The 17,499-nt window shown below is 42.2% G+C and overlaps 1 protein-coding gene and 1 long non-coding RNA gene across 2 annotated transcripts; one reads left to right on the forward strand and one right to left on the reverse strand.

The window, feature by feature from the left end:
* Positions 1-4,418: 4,418 nt before the first annotated feature.
* psmc4 (proteasome 26S subunit, ATPase 4) lies at positions 4,419-14,520 on the forward strand. The gene is made up of 11 exons (XM_087848539.1): positions 4,419-4,528; positions 5,025-5,123; positions 7,654-7,840; positions 8,171-8,317; positions 9,066-9,175; positions 9,792-9,885; positions 9,994-10,161; positions 10,268-10,344; positions 12,086-12,254; positions 12,678-12,733; positions 14,082-14,520. Exons 1-11 carry the CDS (start codon positions 4,496-4,498, stop codon positions 14,193-14,195), a joined length of 1,254 nt encoding a protein of 417 aa, XP_087704665.1. The 5' UTR covers positions 4,419-4,495; the 3' UTR covers positions 14,196-14,520.
* A 369-nt stretch (positions 14,521-14,889) lies between these two features.
* On the reverse strand, positions 14,890-15,649 carry LOC148100717 (uncharacterized). Its single transcript, XR_015719749.1, has 3 exons — positions 15,562-15,649; positions 15,201-15,454; positions 14,890-15,120 (listed from the first exon to the last, which is right to left on the reverse strand). It is a non-coding gene; the product is annotated as an uncharacterized LOC148100717 (long non-coding RNA).
* Positions 15,650-17,499: the final 1,850 nt, after the last annotated feature.

Below are 17,499 nucleotides of genomic sequence, written 5' to 3' on the forward strand. Positions count from 1 at the left end.
TGTTGATGAAATCATCTCTCATCAGGGTCCAGTGAGTTTCACGATCAGCCTTTTTCAGCCTTTTACACGTTTATTTGGTGTCATGAAAATTTTACAACTTCAAACTTCACTTTTCCTCTGAGTGTTGTTACAATGTCTCCACCATGTTGGTGTAAAGGGTCAGTCTGATTCACAGGACCAGATCCACTGACAGTCTGCACCTGTTGGCTGCACACTTTGGGACTGACTCCACTATGTTTGTAGTTTCAGTTTTAAAGAGTAAAATGTTGGAAAGTGTACCTGCTACAGGCCCGGCGTCTCAGAGCTGTGACTCCTCCCACCTGGAGGACTCGTGTTTTTGGTCCTCGTGTTTACTGGTACTGTGATGAAACAGAGGGAGGAGGTGGACATTCCCATTAGAGGATGTAAACAAGGCTGCGTCTTGTATCAGTTGTCACAGCCAGGCGAGTTATTTTTTACTGTAAGCTGATGGTTTTTCTGTGTTTCCTGTTTCTGGCACATTTCTAATGAACGATTTGCACAAAAAAGTCCCGGCATGTTTGTACTTAGCAGTGCACACACAAAGACAGACTGTTTTTTCTACTTCTCTATTAATTTTCTTTTGTTGCATTGTTGTTTCAGATTCTCAGAGATATTCTCAGAGATGTTCCCACACTGTTCAACAATTTACAGACGTTTCATTGTTTCTGTCATGAAGCAGTGCTTCTGTATCAGAGCTACGATGGAGGAGCAAACACTCCCTGGAACAGCTGGAGCGATGTGTGATCGGCTCTTCACTCTCAACGCTGAACATCCAGAACATCCAGCTACACATTTCAGGCAGCCCAGAACGTTGTTGGACTTGGAGAAACATGCTGATCTTGGATGATACGTGCCGGGATGTGTGGAGGACCCCACACACCCCTCACACACACTCTCCATCCTGCTGCCTTCTAGCAAAAGGTACCGGAGCATTCAGGCCTTCACTGTCAGACACTCAGTGACTGGACTGACACACACACACATTCATACACCAAGTTGATTTTGCACATTTCTATTGCAATGTTGTGTCTGTATCATTCTGTTCTGTCTTTGTTTGGTTTGGTTTTTTGCAATTTCTGCACATTCCACACATTCACGTCTACTGATGTGTTGGTGGTTCAACTTATCGTTAACATCAAATAGTAAAAGGACGTGTTTGTAAAGCACCCTTCAGCTGAGCTGCAAGTCTTGTTCACCCTGTTACACACACACACACCTGCACAGACACACACACACACTTTAATTTACAGCATGTCTAAATACTATCGAACACTCAATGGTGTCGACCATTATGTATTATTCATCTCTGGCTCTGTCTTCCTCCCCTCACTCCAACTGGTTGCAGCAGATAACCCCCCCCCCCCCCCCCCCTTCCTGAAACTGGTTCTGCTGGAGGTTTCTTCCTGTTAAAAGGGAGTTTTTCCTTCCCACTGTCAACACTTGCTCATAAAGGGTCACATGATTGCTGGGGATTTCTTTGTTTTTAGTATTGTGGGATCTTTACAATATAAAGTACCTTGAGGCAACTGTTGTTGGGATTTGGTGCTATATAAATAGAACTGAAGTGAATTGTTGAACTTTAAAAGCACCGAACCCAAACAGCTTCCTCCAAAGCGTACCTGGCAACAGGAAGGCACTGAGCTCAAACTCAAACAGCTGGTAGTTTGGTCAAATCATGCTCTTACTACAAATGAACGGCTCTGGAGTTTGTTTGGAGTTTGATCGAGAGCATCATCACTAAAACATCTCACCCGATTACAATGACAGTGTTCACATCAGAGCTCGATTTAAACAGAATGAACAGGGCAGGTGTAAAAAAAACACCCCAAGAGTCATAGCAAGGCATTTTTACTAAAAGAATTTTAAAAATTCAGTCATATTATTGTCTCGGTGTAAGAGCTGTAGGCGTTTCAGACTCAAACGTGGGACGTCTGACTAATTTACAAAATTTGCAAATTTGTAAATTAGTAAATTTACAAAATGGTAACAACAGGTGTTCAAAAGTTTCTGATGAGGATACCTTAATCTGCCTCAATACCCAAGACTAAAACTAACACTAAAACACTGAAACACATACAAACTAAACATTTAAAAAGAACAAAATGAACAAACACACTCTGGAAACTATCTGAAGCTGAATTAAATCAAAAAGTCAGAATGGTGATTACAAAAACGAATAACTCTGCCCGTTCATTCTGGCACATGAAAGCTAATGAGTTTCGCCTCGGTCTGGCACGTGGGGTTCACCTATCTCAGTCCTCACACAGGCACCGCTGAGTCACAGCTGTACTTTTCCATGTCTCTCCCACATACATACATTTAGCCAACAAGTTGAACCCTCGATGGAAACTATACATGCATAACTAGCTCTGTGCGTTTGCAGAGGTGTGAAGACCACTCGCTCTTGAACAACTTTTTTAGCCACTGACAGTGTCGGGCTGCCTCAGCACACCTACTTGTGGTTAAGACATGTAAAAAAACACCAACTTTGTACTCAGGCTTAAGAAAATGTTAAAAATGTGTTAGCTGTGTTTCCATACTGCTTCTCCAGTTCAAACTGGCCTGTTTCTCACTGGTTCTTACAGATCTCAGAGCAAACCTCCTCATAGACTGTATATAAAAGATGGACAGAGCCAACTTTAGATCAGCTGTTGGTTTGTGAAGCCCAGTTTTAAAGCTGCAGCTTTATAATTGTGGCTGCTAACATTATGACCTAGACGGGAGGGTGAACTGCAGTGTTATTGGCTAACACTAGCTAGCTTAGTTAGCAAGTTGCTTTTATTTTTTTATTATTAGATAAAGATCACCTGACTTTAAAAACTGCAGTTTTAGAATGATAAACCACTTATTATGGGAATAGAGGTTATCCAAACCTACCTGGCCCTGTGTGAAAAAGTAATGGTAACCTAATAAATAAAAGAGCCACAATCAAGAATTTACAATACCTGGCGATGTATATATATACACCCCTAATTAGGGGTGCAACGATACTCGTATCGGTATTGAACCGTTTGATACAGTGCTTTCGGTTCAGTACGGATATGTATCGAACAATACAAAAACTTTTATTTATTTTATCAACTTTTCTTCTGACGATGCTGTCTGTGTTGAGCGCTCAGTGAATCTGCGTTTGACTACTCCGCCTAGGCTGCACTGTCGAGTGCAGATCCACTGAGCGCAGCGCAAGCTAGCAAGACAGAAGCTAAGTTCGAAATTGAACCTCCCCCACCCTCATTCAGATCTGGCGTTTGGAACTATTTTGGTTTTCATGTGACGTATGACCCTGAAGGTAAGCGCGTCATGGACTAAAGTAAAACAGTATGTCGGATGTGCCATGCAATGCTCGATTGGTGGGAACTAGTGCGTTAGCGCAGTTAGCTCGTTAACGTGTTGGCCGTCCAGCCCCACGCACGGGGCGATCCGCGATAACTTGTTAACGAAGATTTGCTGCGTTATGGCGTTAACGTCATTTTAACGAGATTAACGCTGACAGCACTAGTGGGAACACAATAATTATGACTGCACATTTACACCGACATCATCCTAGTGCAAAGACAAGTGGAAGCAGACAAAAACAACAAGCACGCATGCTACAAACTTTACCCGAGTCATTTAGACAGCCGTTAGCACATGATTCTCCTTATGGGGACCTGATATGTTTAATATGCTGCTGAGAATATAGCCCAGAAGAAGCGTATAGTACAGCTTTTATTTTGGAAAGAGACATTTCTCTGTAATAAACTCTCTTTTCCAAAGATGAGGGATTTCTCCATCAGATAGATTTATTATTTTATTACTTTGTTGTTTCAGCAACATTACATTTAAAAACTGTACTTTTGAGTTAAAATATATATTTATAATTTTAATAAATGACAAATTAAAAAGGCATGAACATTTTTTGTATCGAAAAAATATCGATCGAAATTTATGTTTTATTCAATAAATAAGTAAATTGGACCTCATAATGCAACGTTATTGATGCCAGTTGACGTTGTATAAAAAATGTCTAAAAATGTAAAAACAAGAAAAAAAAGAATGAAGCTTACTGACACCTTGTGACAGTGTGGTGAGATATAGAAAAACAGGCCTGATAGAAAGCATTTGCTATTTTTTGTTTGTTTTGTATTTGTTTCTGTCACAGAAAATTTGTTATTTTAAAAAAAGTTATCACAAGGTTTTTGGGATAGGTATCTCATATTTACTAACTCAAAATTTCAAATTATTAAGTCAAACTTTGAAACTTTGAGTTAGTATCAGTGGCAAATTTCGAATTACTCGAAAGTTTTGAGTCAGTACGTGGAAATATTGAAATATGTGTCTCGAAACTTTTTTTTCTTTTCTTTTTTCCTTTTTCTTGATTGGTGTTTGTAACGCTTACACTCCACTTCAGCAGGTGGCGCTAACGCACCTCTACAGTGATTATCCAACCACCGGTAAGCACTACGGAAGCCGTAGAGGAAGAAGAAACTCGAAGATGGAGGATTTGGTGTCTGTTGAGAAGAGTCCGGTAATAATCGGTTTCCCCGGTTTTCCTTTCTTACAGTGAATTCTGTGTGATGGGCTTTCGTAAACTCACGTGTTAGAGTGTGTCTGTCAGCGTGTGTGTGTCGCAGTTTGTTTTGCTGGTCGTTAAAACGGTGAAACGCAAACATGCCGATTCATTCTCGGCGCCGCTGCTATGTCATCCAGTTAGCAGCTAATGTTAGCATCACGTTCGCAGATCTCAAGGAAAATGATTTGTTTCTAAGTATGTGAGGAGTTTGTAAACCCGTACTCAGTAAATGTGTGTATTAATTAGTCAGATGATGGTTTAATTGCGGAACTCGGTGTTTTAAGCACCGCAAAGTAGTCCGTTATTGGTAGCTAGCTGTGAAAGTAGCTAATGATTGTGATGATTGTGTAAAGCAGCTGCTGTGCGGGTCTCTGTGATTTTGGATTTGTCCCTGAATGCTGAGAGCTGTTTATAACTCCACATGTTTGTGTTTTTATTGTCGCCTTCGCAGGAAGACATGCCGGCGGTACTGAGCTCCAGACCTCAGACGGGACTCTCCTTCCTGGCACCAGAACCAGAAGATCTGGAGGACCTGTACACCAGATACAAGGTCTTATTATCTGCTGTTTAAGTTTCACAGATTTACACACACTTAAATGAGTCCACTTTGGTAAAAAGACTACAGGAGTCCTGAAAAATCCTATCGTGGAAGGACACTGTTGGTTCTATAGGATTTTGCATTGAATGTTAAGTAGATGGTAAATGGACTGGTTCTTATATATCTTTGTACAACTTGCGTCATTCACACACCTGAGTGCTTTTAATGCACACATTCACAACTTGGGATTCATTATCTTGCCCAACTAGGGAATTAGAACCACCAACCTCCCAATTAGGTGACCTGCTCTACTTCCTGAGCTAGGAAGGGAAGGTGAGAGGTTGGGGACACAGGTTCATGTAGAAGGCAGTTAGATCCAAATTAGTGGCTTTTTCTGATTTCAAAGCTCTTCTCACATGGGCATCAGCAGGTTTCTGCTGGGGTGTGGTGGAAGACACAGGAGAAGAAGTGCAGCTGACTCAGTTGATCTGCTTCAGTAGCAAACAGCAAATTAATGGCGACTTCAAAACAGACCAAGTGAGAGACACCTACTTATTTGAAGTTCACCGCCTGGAAAACATATGTAGGTGGTGCATTATAGATCCAGGATTATACTTTGTTGGGTCCACTTGACAGAAATGTGGATGCGTGTACCCTTTTGGCTTCAAACAAAATGTTGATGGTGTCATCAAGCTGCGCCTGTTTTGGTCGAAAGCATTGCAGCAGCTGGAAACAACGTCATCTGCAAATTATGGCAAATAGCAAAGAGATAAAGCACTTTTGGAATATGGGGAAAGCCAAAAACTGCGCTTCCTCCACTTCCGTAACATTGATTCATTAATGTTGAATTCTCTCCAGCTGCTCTGTTCCCATGTAGTTGCAGTATATTAATGAATAACCTGTGGATGGATTATCTCAGTTGTTCTCCTGACTGAAGTTTGGTCCGTTTACAGCATCCTGCCATGCGATTGCATTTGTCCCTGACCACCAGGAACCCTTACATTAACTTTTATCAAGTGGAAAAAAGTTGGCGTTCATCCTCCAGCTTCACTGTGCTAATGTTATGCTAACATAGCTGTGTCGCTAGCTACCACATAGCACATCATTATATACCAGGTAGTCAAACTTCATTAACCCTACAAACGTTTCATTTATGTTGGAAGTGGTAGCAGAGCTGTACGTTTGCATTTTCTCAGAAATCGCAGTCAGACCATGCTATATCATGTTTAGGTGGAAACTAGCGAGCTAACTTCCTGCTAACTTCTAACTGCGTTAAATTTAATAGATTCCGTTTTCATGGATGTTAAACGTAATTGTTACACGTGGTAAAGCAGCAACGCTGATCATTTTATTACAGATGAAATAATTTAGACAGTTTTTAACTCTCAGTGATGCCGCAGTGTTCGTTTGACTTTGGGACCTGAAGAAGACGGAGTTTAGGACCCAGATTACTCCGCAAGGCTCCTGACGACGGTAGCTGTAATGCTGCGACAATCCATCAAGCAGTGCGGCTTCATAGCTACCAAAGTCTATAATTTTTGGACAGATTTCTGCGCGCCATGTAGCACATAAAATCGGTTCGAGGTCAGTAAGCACAACCAGAATTCATACATAAGGCAAACTGTCAATTTTTGAGAAAATTAAAGGATTTTAAGTGTGCCTTATAGTGTGTGAAATACGTTATACAGAAGAAAAGAATATATCGCGATGTATATATCGTTCCTGCACATGCTTCAAATTATACGGTGATATGGACTTTAGGGCATATCGTCCTAGTCTGCAGCTTTCTGTGTCCACATTGTCTTGCTGTTGTCGCCCTCACAAACATGCCAGAAATGGTGTCACGGCTGTTGCCACGTGTTGCGCTCTGGTGTCATTTCAGCTTGTTACACGCACACTCTGGTGTGAGTGGCACATTTGTGTTTATTTTCCTTTCAGTGACATATGTATACATGAGCAAGTAGTATTACTATGAGATGCTGAAAGAAAAAAAAACCCAGAAACCTTCACCATCACTTTCCTGCTCTTTGAAATGTCGAGGAAAAGTGCCGAGCATGTACAATGTGTGGACGTGGCCTCAGTAACAGTACCAATAGTTGAAGTGTTGAGAGGATGTTCAGGGTGAACATGTTTAATAACAGTTGCTTTTGTCTTTGGAACATTCAGTGTTTCTCAGGTGGGGAAAAAAGGTTTGTTTCAGAGCTGTCAAAAAATGTTTATAGAATAAAGTAAATAATTTTTTACTCAGAATTCCTCTCAGTGTGTGTGTGGTTAGGATAAACAGCCTGTGCTACTCCCTGCAAGACAAAGTTTACAGTCAAAACGCCCTCTGCTCAGGGCTTAACTGTGTCCTTCAGCACTCTCACATTTTGCTTAGTTTGAATTCAAATTTTTGTTTCTAATCATCATGTTAAATAATCCAGGTGAAGTTATTGTGGCTGTTTTCATCGAGCAGCCTTTGGCATAGAAGCTGCAGATGTGACCTGCAGCTCCACCTTCATCTCCAGCAGGCTCTCATGCTGCTTTTGCTGTGTCTTTGCAGAAGCTGCAGCAGGAGCTCGAGTTCCTGGAGGTGCAGGAGGAGTACATCAAAGATGAGCAGAAGAATCTGAAGAAGGAGTTCCTGCACGCTCAGGAGGAGGTGAAGAGGATACAGAGCATCCCTCTCGTCATTGGCCAGTTCCTGGAAGCTGTTGACCAGAACACAGCTATTGTTGGTTCCACTACAGGTACTGTGGGGGCAAAAAGGCAAACTTTAATAGATCTACTCAACCAAAAGAAAGGGTTCTCTATTAGCATGAATGGATTATTGCATCACTAGGAAATCAGTAATAATTGTTTTTGCTATCTTTCAGCAAGCCCTTTAACCTGACTGTGTGATAAATAATTAAATAGATTATAAATGAATGAAGCTGCAGATGATGCATACAGGCTTTATCATGTTCCGGCTTTCAGAGTCTGTTGGGAAAACCTGGATGAGATGTTCCGTGTGCCGTGTACGCCTTAAATGTGTAATGAGCCCTGTTCCTCCTCCTCATTCCTCGTTGTCAACCTTTCAGGGTCCAACTACTATGTGCGGATCCTGAGCACCATCGACAGAGAGTTGCTGAAGCCCAACGCCTCGGTGGCCTTACACAAGCACAGCAACGCTCTGGTGGACGTGCTCCCCCCGGAGGCTGACAGCAGCATCATGATGCTGACGTCAGGTACGAAGACTTCAGGCTCTGACATGTTCAAGTTAGGGCTGCTCAATTAATCGAATTTTCATCTAAGTTACGATCTGGGCTTTCAACGATCATTAAAAATGACTGAGCCGATTATTAGCCCCTCCCTCGCGCTTTACTCTCGCACTGCTCCGTGTGGCAAATCGAGCGCACCTCTCTGCGCTTTGAACACGCGTCACAACAATAAGAGGACCCGAGGGAAGCTCGGAAAGCTAAGCAGAAGTTATTTGGAGAGGAGAGTGACTGCTGTTGGTTGAAAAGAGGTAAAAAAACTTGAGTGGTGTGGAAACATTATGGGTTCTGAGTCAGACGTGGATCAAGTAGACACAGTGTGTAAACTTTGCTACAGTGTCGTAGCTGCACCACAGAGCAACACTGCAAAGTTCACTAAACATAGATGTTTACATTTTTCATTTATTTCTTATATTGCAAACATTTGCACTGTTATCAGTATTTGCACTATTTTATATTATGTTTTAAAGTCATTATTCAACACATTGTTATTGTTAAATAAATATCGTCAAATAATCGAGATCTCAGTGAAAATAATCGTGATTATCATTTTTGCCATAATCGAGCAGCCCTAGTTCAAGCCCTGTCGTGGAAACTCATCACAGTGGGCCGGAGCTTGCTTTGTTTCTGCGCTCGCGTCTCATTAAAAATATCTGAAGCTGGCGCGTTCACTTTAACCATCAGAGCTGGTTTAACTTGTGCGTGTTTCTGCTTCCAGACCAAAAGCCTGACGTGATGTATGCCGACATTGGTGGTATGGACATTCAGAAGCAGGAAGTGAGAGAAGCTGTGGAGCTGCCTCTCACACACTTTGAGCTCTATAAACAGGTCAGATATTCAAGTGACATTTTCACACTCGTCATGGTCCACACTGCTAAACGCCAGACGCACAAACACTAAAGCTGAGTGTTAACTACACCTGGTCTTAGCAGTGCAACACAAAGGTTAAAAAAGAAAGTTTTAAAAATGTAAAATGAGATTTACACTGAGCGCAGTGGTCGTCTATGCTTCCTAGACGTGCTCCAAACTAGTCACATGACTTCTGGCCACAGGCTGTATATAAAATATGGACGTTGTGTCAGCGTTTGGAAAGTGAAGCCAGCGTAAACCTTAACCTTGATTCTTCATAATGACCTGCAGGACCATTATTGTATAGATGTGTATGAGAGAACCTCAGTAAAAACCTTCCTGATAGATTTATGATCTCAGTCGCTGTTGAATAAAACATGTTAACTTTTACATTTTAGCTCCATGAAAGTTTAAAAAAGACTCATTGGGGGATATATGTAGACTGTAGTACACAGCTACAGCCAGAAGGTGGCAGAAATGCATGAAGATGTTTGTCAACAATGACTGTGCAACAAATGTAAACAAAGGATGTTACGTGACTTATTTTTTTATCATGAACGACTCGGTCATGTTCAGCCTTCTGACTCTTCCTCAGATTGGCATCGACCCACCCAGAGGCGTCCTTATGTACGGACCTCCAGGCTGCGGTAAGACCATGTTGGCCAAAGCCGTGGCTCACCACACTACAGGTAAGTGCAGCAGGATGTGATGTACACCTGTAATACATTTAACTTTAAAAGGCTTTAATGTGATTTTTATAATAAGTTGTGTTTCACCGATTGTCTCTCTGCCCGCAGCGGCGTTCATCCGCGTGGTCGGCTCCGAGTTCGTTCAGAAGTATTTGGGGGAAGGTCCTCGTATGGTGAGGGACGTGTTCCGGCTGGCGAAAGAAAACGCCCCCGCCATCATCTTCATCGACGAGATCGACGCCATCGCAACGAAGCGTTTCGATGCACAGACCGGAGGTACGAAACAGCCCGACTTTTACACATGTTTTTTTTTATCCCTTGTCCTGCACGCGACTGTCTGCGTGACGAACTCGACCGTCTAACCTCTTTGTTTGCTCTGCAGCTGACAGGGAAGTGCAGAGAATCTTACTCGAGCTGCTCAATCAGATGGACGGATTCGACCAGAATGTCAACGTCAAGGTGAGCCGAGCCTCTTAACTGTTTCCCCTGTGGCTGCAACACCTCTCTGCGTGCCGACTCGAGCTGCATCTCACTGCATCGTTATCACTGCGTCTGCTGTAATCCAGCTTAGAGAGCATCCCCGAGGCTCACGGCGTCATTCATCAGCACCTTAAATGGACATTTTGCCCTTGAGCTGTTTACACATGGAGTGCAGCTAAGACTTGTACAAAGAACTCCTTCCTGTTCTGATGAATGCTGTAACCCAGAAAGCTTTTTGGGGCAGATTTGTTTTTCTCTGCCAAAATAGTTCTTACAGTGAGAAAAGTGCCAGAACCTTTTAAGGTCCGTAAATCCAAAGCTTGCAGGAACTTGATGGTTACAATGTTACAAATGCACACGCTCAGAAATAATCAGGAACACTGTATCGTATTTATTCTCATTTTTATCATTAACGTTTTTATTTGTGCTTATTTATGCTCATGTGAGCATATTTCATAATATGCAACAGATTCATGTAGCGTAGGTAAATCCTGTCTACTCTTTGTGGTCTGAAGCTTGCTTCGAAGGTGATTGCTGTTCAATTGCAGGCAGACAATTCCAGGCTCTGGTTGCCTAGGTAACCCACTAATATATTTACTGTCAATCGGCCTTTGCCTGTGCTCTCACTGTCAGTCACTTGAGGCGATCGCCTGAAAGCTGAGAAAAGTTTCTTGGGTTATTTTCTGTTTTTTATAATCGCTCGATGTGGGGAAATCTCACTGAGATCACGTGGTCTTCAGTCGCCACGTTGCTTCCAGTTTGGACGCAGCTCAAGTTGAGAGTAGTCCTCCAAAGAAATGATTATCCACTCTTCCAAATCATTTCTTCGCCATATTTCCAAAGTGAGTTTAAGGCCTCTAATGAGGATCAATCTGCCTGTCGTGACTGTGGTTTGGACCACATTCTCAGTATGTTTGTCTTCTTCTAACTCTGGATGTTTTCCCAGAATAAATATTCTGAGACTGAATTCCTAACATATCACAGATGTTCTTGTCCAAAGTCTCTGAACTTTACGTGACGTACAGCCTGGAGTAAATCATCCTCCTTTCCCGTCCAGTAAAAACAACACACATCTCTAAAGTTAAGTAACCTCTAGTTCATTGACATTAGTTTATTCTACCACAGTATCCACTCGAATTCTTCATCATCCCAGCAGAGAATAATACACAAAGACTGTGTGTTTTCTTCCAAAATTCAAAATTACTTTGTCAAGAAGTTTAACAGCTGTCGGAGCGGTAAATTAGATCTAAAGGTCCGTAATGGCAGATCGTGGAGGATTTAAAGAGATCCAAGTATTCCAAACGCAATCCAAACTGGTACTTCATATAATATATAATGGTTATTCATATAATAACCATTGTAAATAAATAGGAGATTAGTAATAAATAAAGCTCATTGTGCGTTATCTTTTTATAAATAGTCGCAAACGCCATGAAAAAGCAAAGATTTCTGACAACACGACGCAGGCTCACTGCAGCTCGACGGTGTTTACAGCAGAGTGATGTCACTCCCTGCTGTCCTCCATCACCTCCACCTGTTTGTTTTCTCTTTATTTTTTCTGTTTTTCATTTGAAGAGCTTAAGAGTTCAAGGAAACCCTGTGGAGAGACGGTCCAAGTTAAAGAATAATCATGTCTTTGCCTTTATTAAGTGAACACATCACATGTCACGATATGTTTACAATCATGTGCTTTAATCACATGTCAACCCCCCCCCTTCAGGTGATCATGGCCACCAACAGAGCCGACACTCTGGACCCGGCTCTGCTCCGTCCGGGTCGTCTGGACAGGAAGATCGAGTTCCCGTTGCCCGACCGCAGGCAGAAGCGTCTCATTTTCTCCACCATCACCAGTAAAATGAACCTGTCAGAGGAGGTCGACCTGGAGGACTGTATCCTTTTGGCCCTTAAGCTTCTCTGCAGCGTTCACCACAGCACGTAGTAACTGTCTCACTTCAGGTTTTCTCATTTATACGGTTCACTGTGAGTTTCTACATTGTTGGGTTTCGTTTTCGACTCTGGGCTGTTGACTTCTTTGGCTGGAGGTTTTATTGTGTTCAGTCTGCGAGTCCTTCCATCTGCTTTTACTTTTGCATGTCTGTCCTCCACATTATTCACTTGGATTCAGGGCCGAACTGGCTTCGACACTCGCGTTTGGCATAAAACACACCAACGGCTTGCTTTGCATTGTAAAGTGTTAGAGATGAAAATGTGCTCCCTGCGTACTGTTTACATCGCACCTCCTCCATAGACACCTCAACACTGCTGATTCATTCAATGCTGTTTTTGTTGATTCGGCCTTCACTGACACACAGATGTGGCCCGACCAGACAAGATCTCTGGAGCTGACATCAACTCCATCTGCCAGGAGGTGAGCTATGCGCTACACCTACTTGTTTACACTTTTTTAAATAATGTATCCATTAAGTATGAGTTATTAATGCTAATGTTTTAAATACAGTTTGGAGACGTCTTAAAATTTGATCTGCTGTGAGCTGAATGTTACTTCTATCAGCCAGTTTTAAATGTAGAAGCTTTTTTGAGCCGTTCGCTCCACGTGTTTAAATTTGGGAGAGTTTTCCGTCCGATGCTTTTCCTGACGCCACCTAAAGGGGGTTTGTGTCACCAGCTGGAACTGAATTGACGACCTTTTGTTGACGACCTCTTCCTGAAAGCGTCGGCTCAATTTCAATTTAAACCTACAAGATCATAAAACAAGCGCCAAACGTGGCCAAAAACCACCTGTGTGAGATTTTATGTTTATTCTGGGAACTTTAAGTTAGACTTATAATGGTTTTAACTAGGGATGCACCGATACCGATACTGGTATCGGTATCGGGGCCGATACTGTAAAATGTGTGTGTACTCATACTCGTAAAAGTTAACCGATACCATGAACCGATACCAACTTATTTCATTAATCAGAGGGTGGCTTGTCATTTCTGTTGTAGTTTTTTAGATTGGCCACTAGGGGGACATCCCGCGCTAAACAGGTTAGACGAGTGAGACTGGCAGCTCCAGATAAAAAAGAGAAACTGGAGGCTGCTGTAGCTAGGCTAAACAAAATGTCAGCAGTGTGGAACAGCCAACTTTAACTCAGGTTTTGGAAAAGCGATGAAAAATGTCAAGAGAAAATCCACGGGCAGTTAAAATAACAGAGGCTCTGACTCATTTTATTTCTCTGGATGACCAGCCAATGCCGGTCGTGGAAAGCATAGGATTGAACCGTCTTCTCAGCATACTCGAGCTGCGATATGAAATTGGACACTCTGCAATAATTTAAAAGTTTATTTTATTCTCAAACCTAATTTGTATTTATTTTATTCCAAACAGAAGTGTTTATTTATTATTCTGAAAGCTCGAGACAGTGCCAATAGTTCAGTGATATTTTGTAAAATTACAATGTGGAGACTCTGCAATAATTTAACAGAAGTGCTGATTTTTCACTTGCAATTTTTTTTGTGGTCATTTTTATTACGATTTTATTTTTTATCGGCAGAGAATAAAATAAAACCTGTCTTCCAATTAATTGCATTTGTGTGTGTGTGTGTGTGTGGTAGAAGTATCGTTTTTTGTACTCGATATCGGCAAGTACTCAGATCCAAGTATCTGTATCGTATCGGTTTGAAAAAATTGGTATCGTTGCATCCCTAGTTTTAACCTTATTTACTTTCATTAATGAGATAAAACTGATTACTTTTCTTCTTGTCTTGTCTCAGGCCGGCATGTTGGCAGTGCGAGAGAACAGGTACATCGTCCTCGCCAAAGATTTTGAGAAAGCCTACAAAACGGTCATCAAAAAGGACGAGCAGGAGCACGAGTTCTACAAGTAGACGGAAAAGATCATCGGGAAGAATAAAGAAGATTTCCAGACACACGTCTGTTATTGATTTCCGTCTGTGTCTGTAACTACGGCGAGTCTTTTGTGAATTCACGACCTGCGTTGATTTTTGGACTAAATTTACTCACTGTGGCGCTCGTGGCCTCACGTCAGCCCCGTGTCACACCACCATGTGAAGTAGTGCGTTTTCCTACATGCGCTCCTCTGGTTCCTGAAACATCTGGCCCTGACTGTAGCTAGGATAGAGCATTTGTATCTGTGTGTAGTCTGAATAACCCGAGAAATACATTAAAGATGTTTTCCATAAAAACAGGAAATGATGGTGATTGTTTTTCTACTTCTGGCTGAGCCATTAGAGCAGCAACAAATGTTTGTTATTCAATGGAGAATATTAAGCGGGAGGTCACTTTAATTGATTTAAACGCAGTCTCGCATATTTTAGAGCGGACCTTAGAGCCACGGCAGTTTTAGATGCTTCGATGTTGACTTCATTTTTCAGACCCAGCAGTCGCTGCGTTGTCACCACTCCGGACCAGCACCAGCCTTTTCATTTCATCTTTGTGGCACTGAAGCACCCGTTTAGACCTGATACTCACTCTCTGGGTGGAACTTGGCTTCATCGATGGGGATCAAACAACACAAAAGTTACCTGTTCTTTAACGGCGTCATTAATGGCTGAAGTAATATCAGATAAAATAGATACATTTATTAATCAACAGTGGGAGCCATACATGAGATAAATGTAGTCCCGTGTGGATAAACTGCTGCCGTTTTTTGGCTTCTGGAGTTGACAGAGTCGACTCAGATGGATGCCGGTGCTGGGCCGAGCTTCTCCGCGAACCCCTGCCGGTCTTTGCGTCTCTGTTTTTAAGTTTGCCCACGAGTCGAAGCATTGCAGCTGGAGGTTACCGCTGCCCCTTGAAGTGGGAGGAAGATGATTAGGAAATCAAATACACAAGTTAAAGAACCGCCTGTCCATCAGAGTGGTGGTACCTACAGGGGCGTGGTGGGAAGGATGTAGGTGACCTGGTCGAAATAAAAGGGACAGAGCTGCGGGATCGCTAATTCTGGGCAGGAGGACATCCTGGTGAATATCTGATCCACCCTGTGGTTTCTCCCAAAGCACTGTCGAGGGAAGAGTCTGTACCACAGGCCTGACACCAGAGCATCCATGCTGCTTTGAGCCGCTGAGGCGCTGACAGGAAGTAACCTGTAGTGAGGTGGCTGGCCTGTCATCTCGATAACTGTTATCTTCGCGGAAACACAGGTAAACAAAGGTGATTCAGTGCAGAGGCAGCCACAGCGATCATCCGTGTAAACACTTATCTTCTGAAAGCATAAATGTTATCATCTCTTACCTTAAATGTGTTTGTAACCTGCTGCAGGCGGTGAGTGAGTTGTTTATCTTTAAATTCCAGATCATCACAGTTTTAAATGACGACTTTGGAATGAGTATACAGACTGTATATTAAAGATGGATGGGTCCTAGCTGACATTTTTTTGGGGGGGGCCTCAGTGTGCCCGTCTATAGATACACCCTTACTGAACCCAAAATATGATTATCATACAGAACAGCAGTTCAAACAACTGTTACCATCAGCTTAATAATCAGCGTGGAAACACAAAAGTATCCAAATACTGTCATACAAGAAGTTACTCCATCTTTGTAGTTTTTACTTAGTTTCATCTGACTGCTACTTGGCAAGTAGCAGTCAGATGAAGTATATTTGTCCTTGTTAAATCTCAGACCTGTAATGTGCATTTTGTGTAAAGCCCTTTGCAGCATTGCTTGGCGTCTCTGCTAACACCTCCTCTTATTTATGATGAACCTCAACAGCAGTGGTGGCGTGACGATTACACACAAACGTCTGCAGCTTTCCAAATCTAAAAAAGTAAAAGTTCTGAGCAGAGCTTGGGAGTATTTGTCATCACTGAAATCGTTTCCAGCTTACAGGTGTGTCTACAGATGGACTTTGATCTTTAAAGCTTTTATGCTGCTGTTTGTTTTACTTAATATCAAAGTAGATGATTCTTTGTATGATCGTGTTTTACAAACAGACTCAAAGTGGCCTACTTATACACTCACCACTTTACTAGATTACATGAAGACCATGGCAGGAGCTCACTGCATCTAACCATGCAGACGTGGTCACGATGACCTGCTCAGGTTCAACATCAGATCGCTTTTCTTCTCCACTCTAAGCGACTTTAAAGTGGGAATGTTGTTTGAGCTTCCAACCTGCTAACAGCTGACAGCAGCGCCTCCCAACGAAATGAATGTCAGCTTTGATTTCTGTGAACCAAATTCAGATTAAATGGAAATTACTGCAGTGAGCTTTCTCTACCTGCACACACCCTGCTATGCTTCTTGTGCCATTTACCCTTTAGCCACTCGCTTAGCAGGAAATTTATGCACCTCACGAAACTCATGGCCTTATTCTGGATTATGTAATTGCCAGGGACACCCTCAAAACCCAAAAGTATAAAATAAAGTTGAGCCCACCACTGATTGTATTGCAGGTAATATTTCAGGGTAAGATTTATAGATTTGTAATTCAGATGAAATGTCTATACAAAGGTCAGGAAAACAACTAATCTCCTTTAGGAACCTGTAAAAATAATAAAGCCATAAACGGTGAACAGAGGCGCTGAGTTATTAAGAATATAACAGACTTGACTTCTAAAAACTGTCCTCAGGTTTGGCTGTGGAGGAATAAAGCACATTTACACAAAGACAGCACTCAGGTACAAACCTGAGTACTTGTACTGGAGTATTTCCACGTTATACTACTTTATGCTTTCACTCAGTCCAGAGAGAAATGTTTAGTCTCTACTCCACTGTACTTACTAAGCTTCACTTCATGCACGATGGCTAACATAGCAGGCTTAAAAACAACACAGTGTTGAAGTGCACTCGTTCTGCTCATTCTCAGCTCCACATTTTTAATGTTGGACTCTACTGGAGCGGCTTTGCATGAGTCACAGTTCAAAATAATGCTTATTTGTCTTACACTGGGCTTTTGCCCCTTGGATTTTATTAAATGAACCCAACCCCCAGTCAACATACATATAATGTGCCACGTTTCCCAAAACTGAAGGTCTATGCTGACACTTCATTTTCTCTGTACCATTCATAATATTAATTACCTATAACTGGGCTCAACCATCCAACGTGATGGACAGTGAAAAAGAGAGAGCGCATCCAGGGTGGAGACGAGGGTCAGAGGTCATTTGTGACAGAAGGATAGCAGGAGAAGTGAAAGGGCAAACTTACAAGATGGTAGTGAGCCCTGCTG

This window comes from Neolamprologus brichardi, chromosome 11 (assembly GCF_056152115.1).
Source record: "Neolamprologus brichardi isolate AB-2024 chromosome 11, ASM5615211v1, whole genome shotgun sequence".
Lineage (NCBI taxonomy): Eukaryota > Metazoa > Chordata > Actinopteri > Cichliformes > Cichlidae > Neolamprologus > Neolamprologus brichardi.

Coding starts and splice junctions, on each gene's coding strand:
- psmc4 (XM_087848539.1), top strand. CDS start 4,496: ATGGAGGATTTGGTGTCTGTTGAGAAGAGTCCG. Junction 9,886..9,993: donor CGTGGCTCACCACACTACAG/GTAAGTGCAGCA, acceptor CTCTGCCCGCAG/CGGCGTTCATCCGCGTGGTC. Junction 12,255..12,677: donor GGAGGTCGACCTGGAGGACT/GTATCCTTTTGG, acceptor ACTGACACACAG/ATGTGGCCCGACCAGACAAG.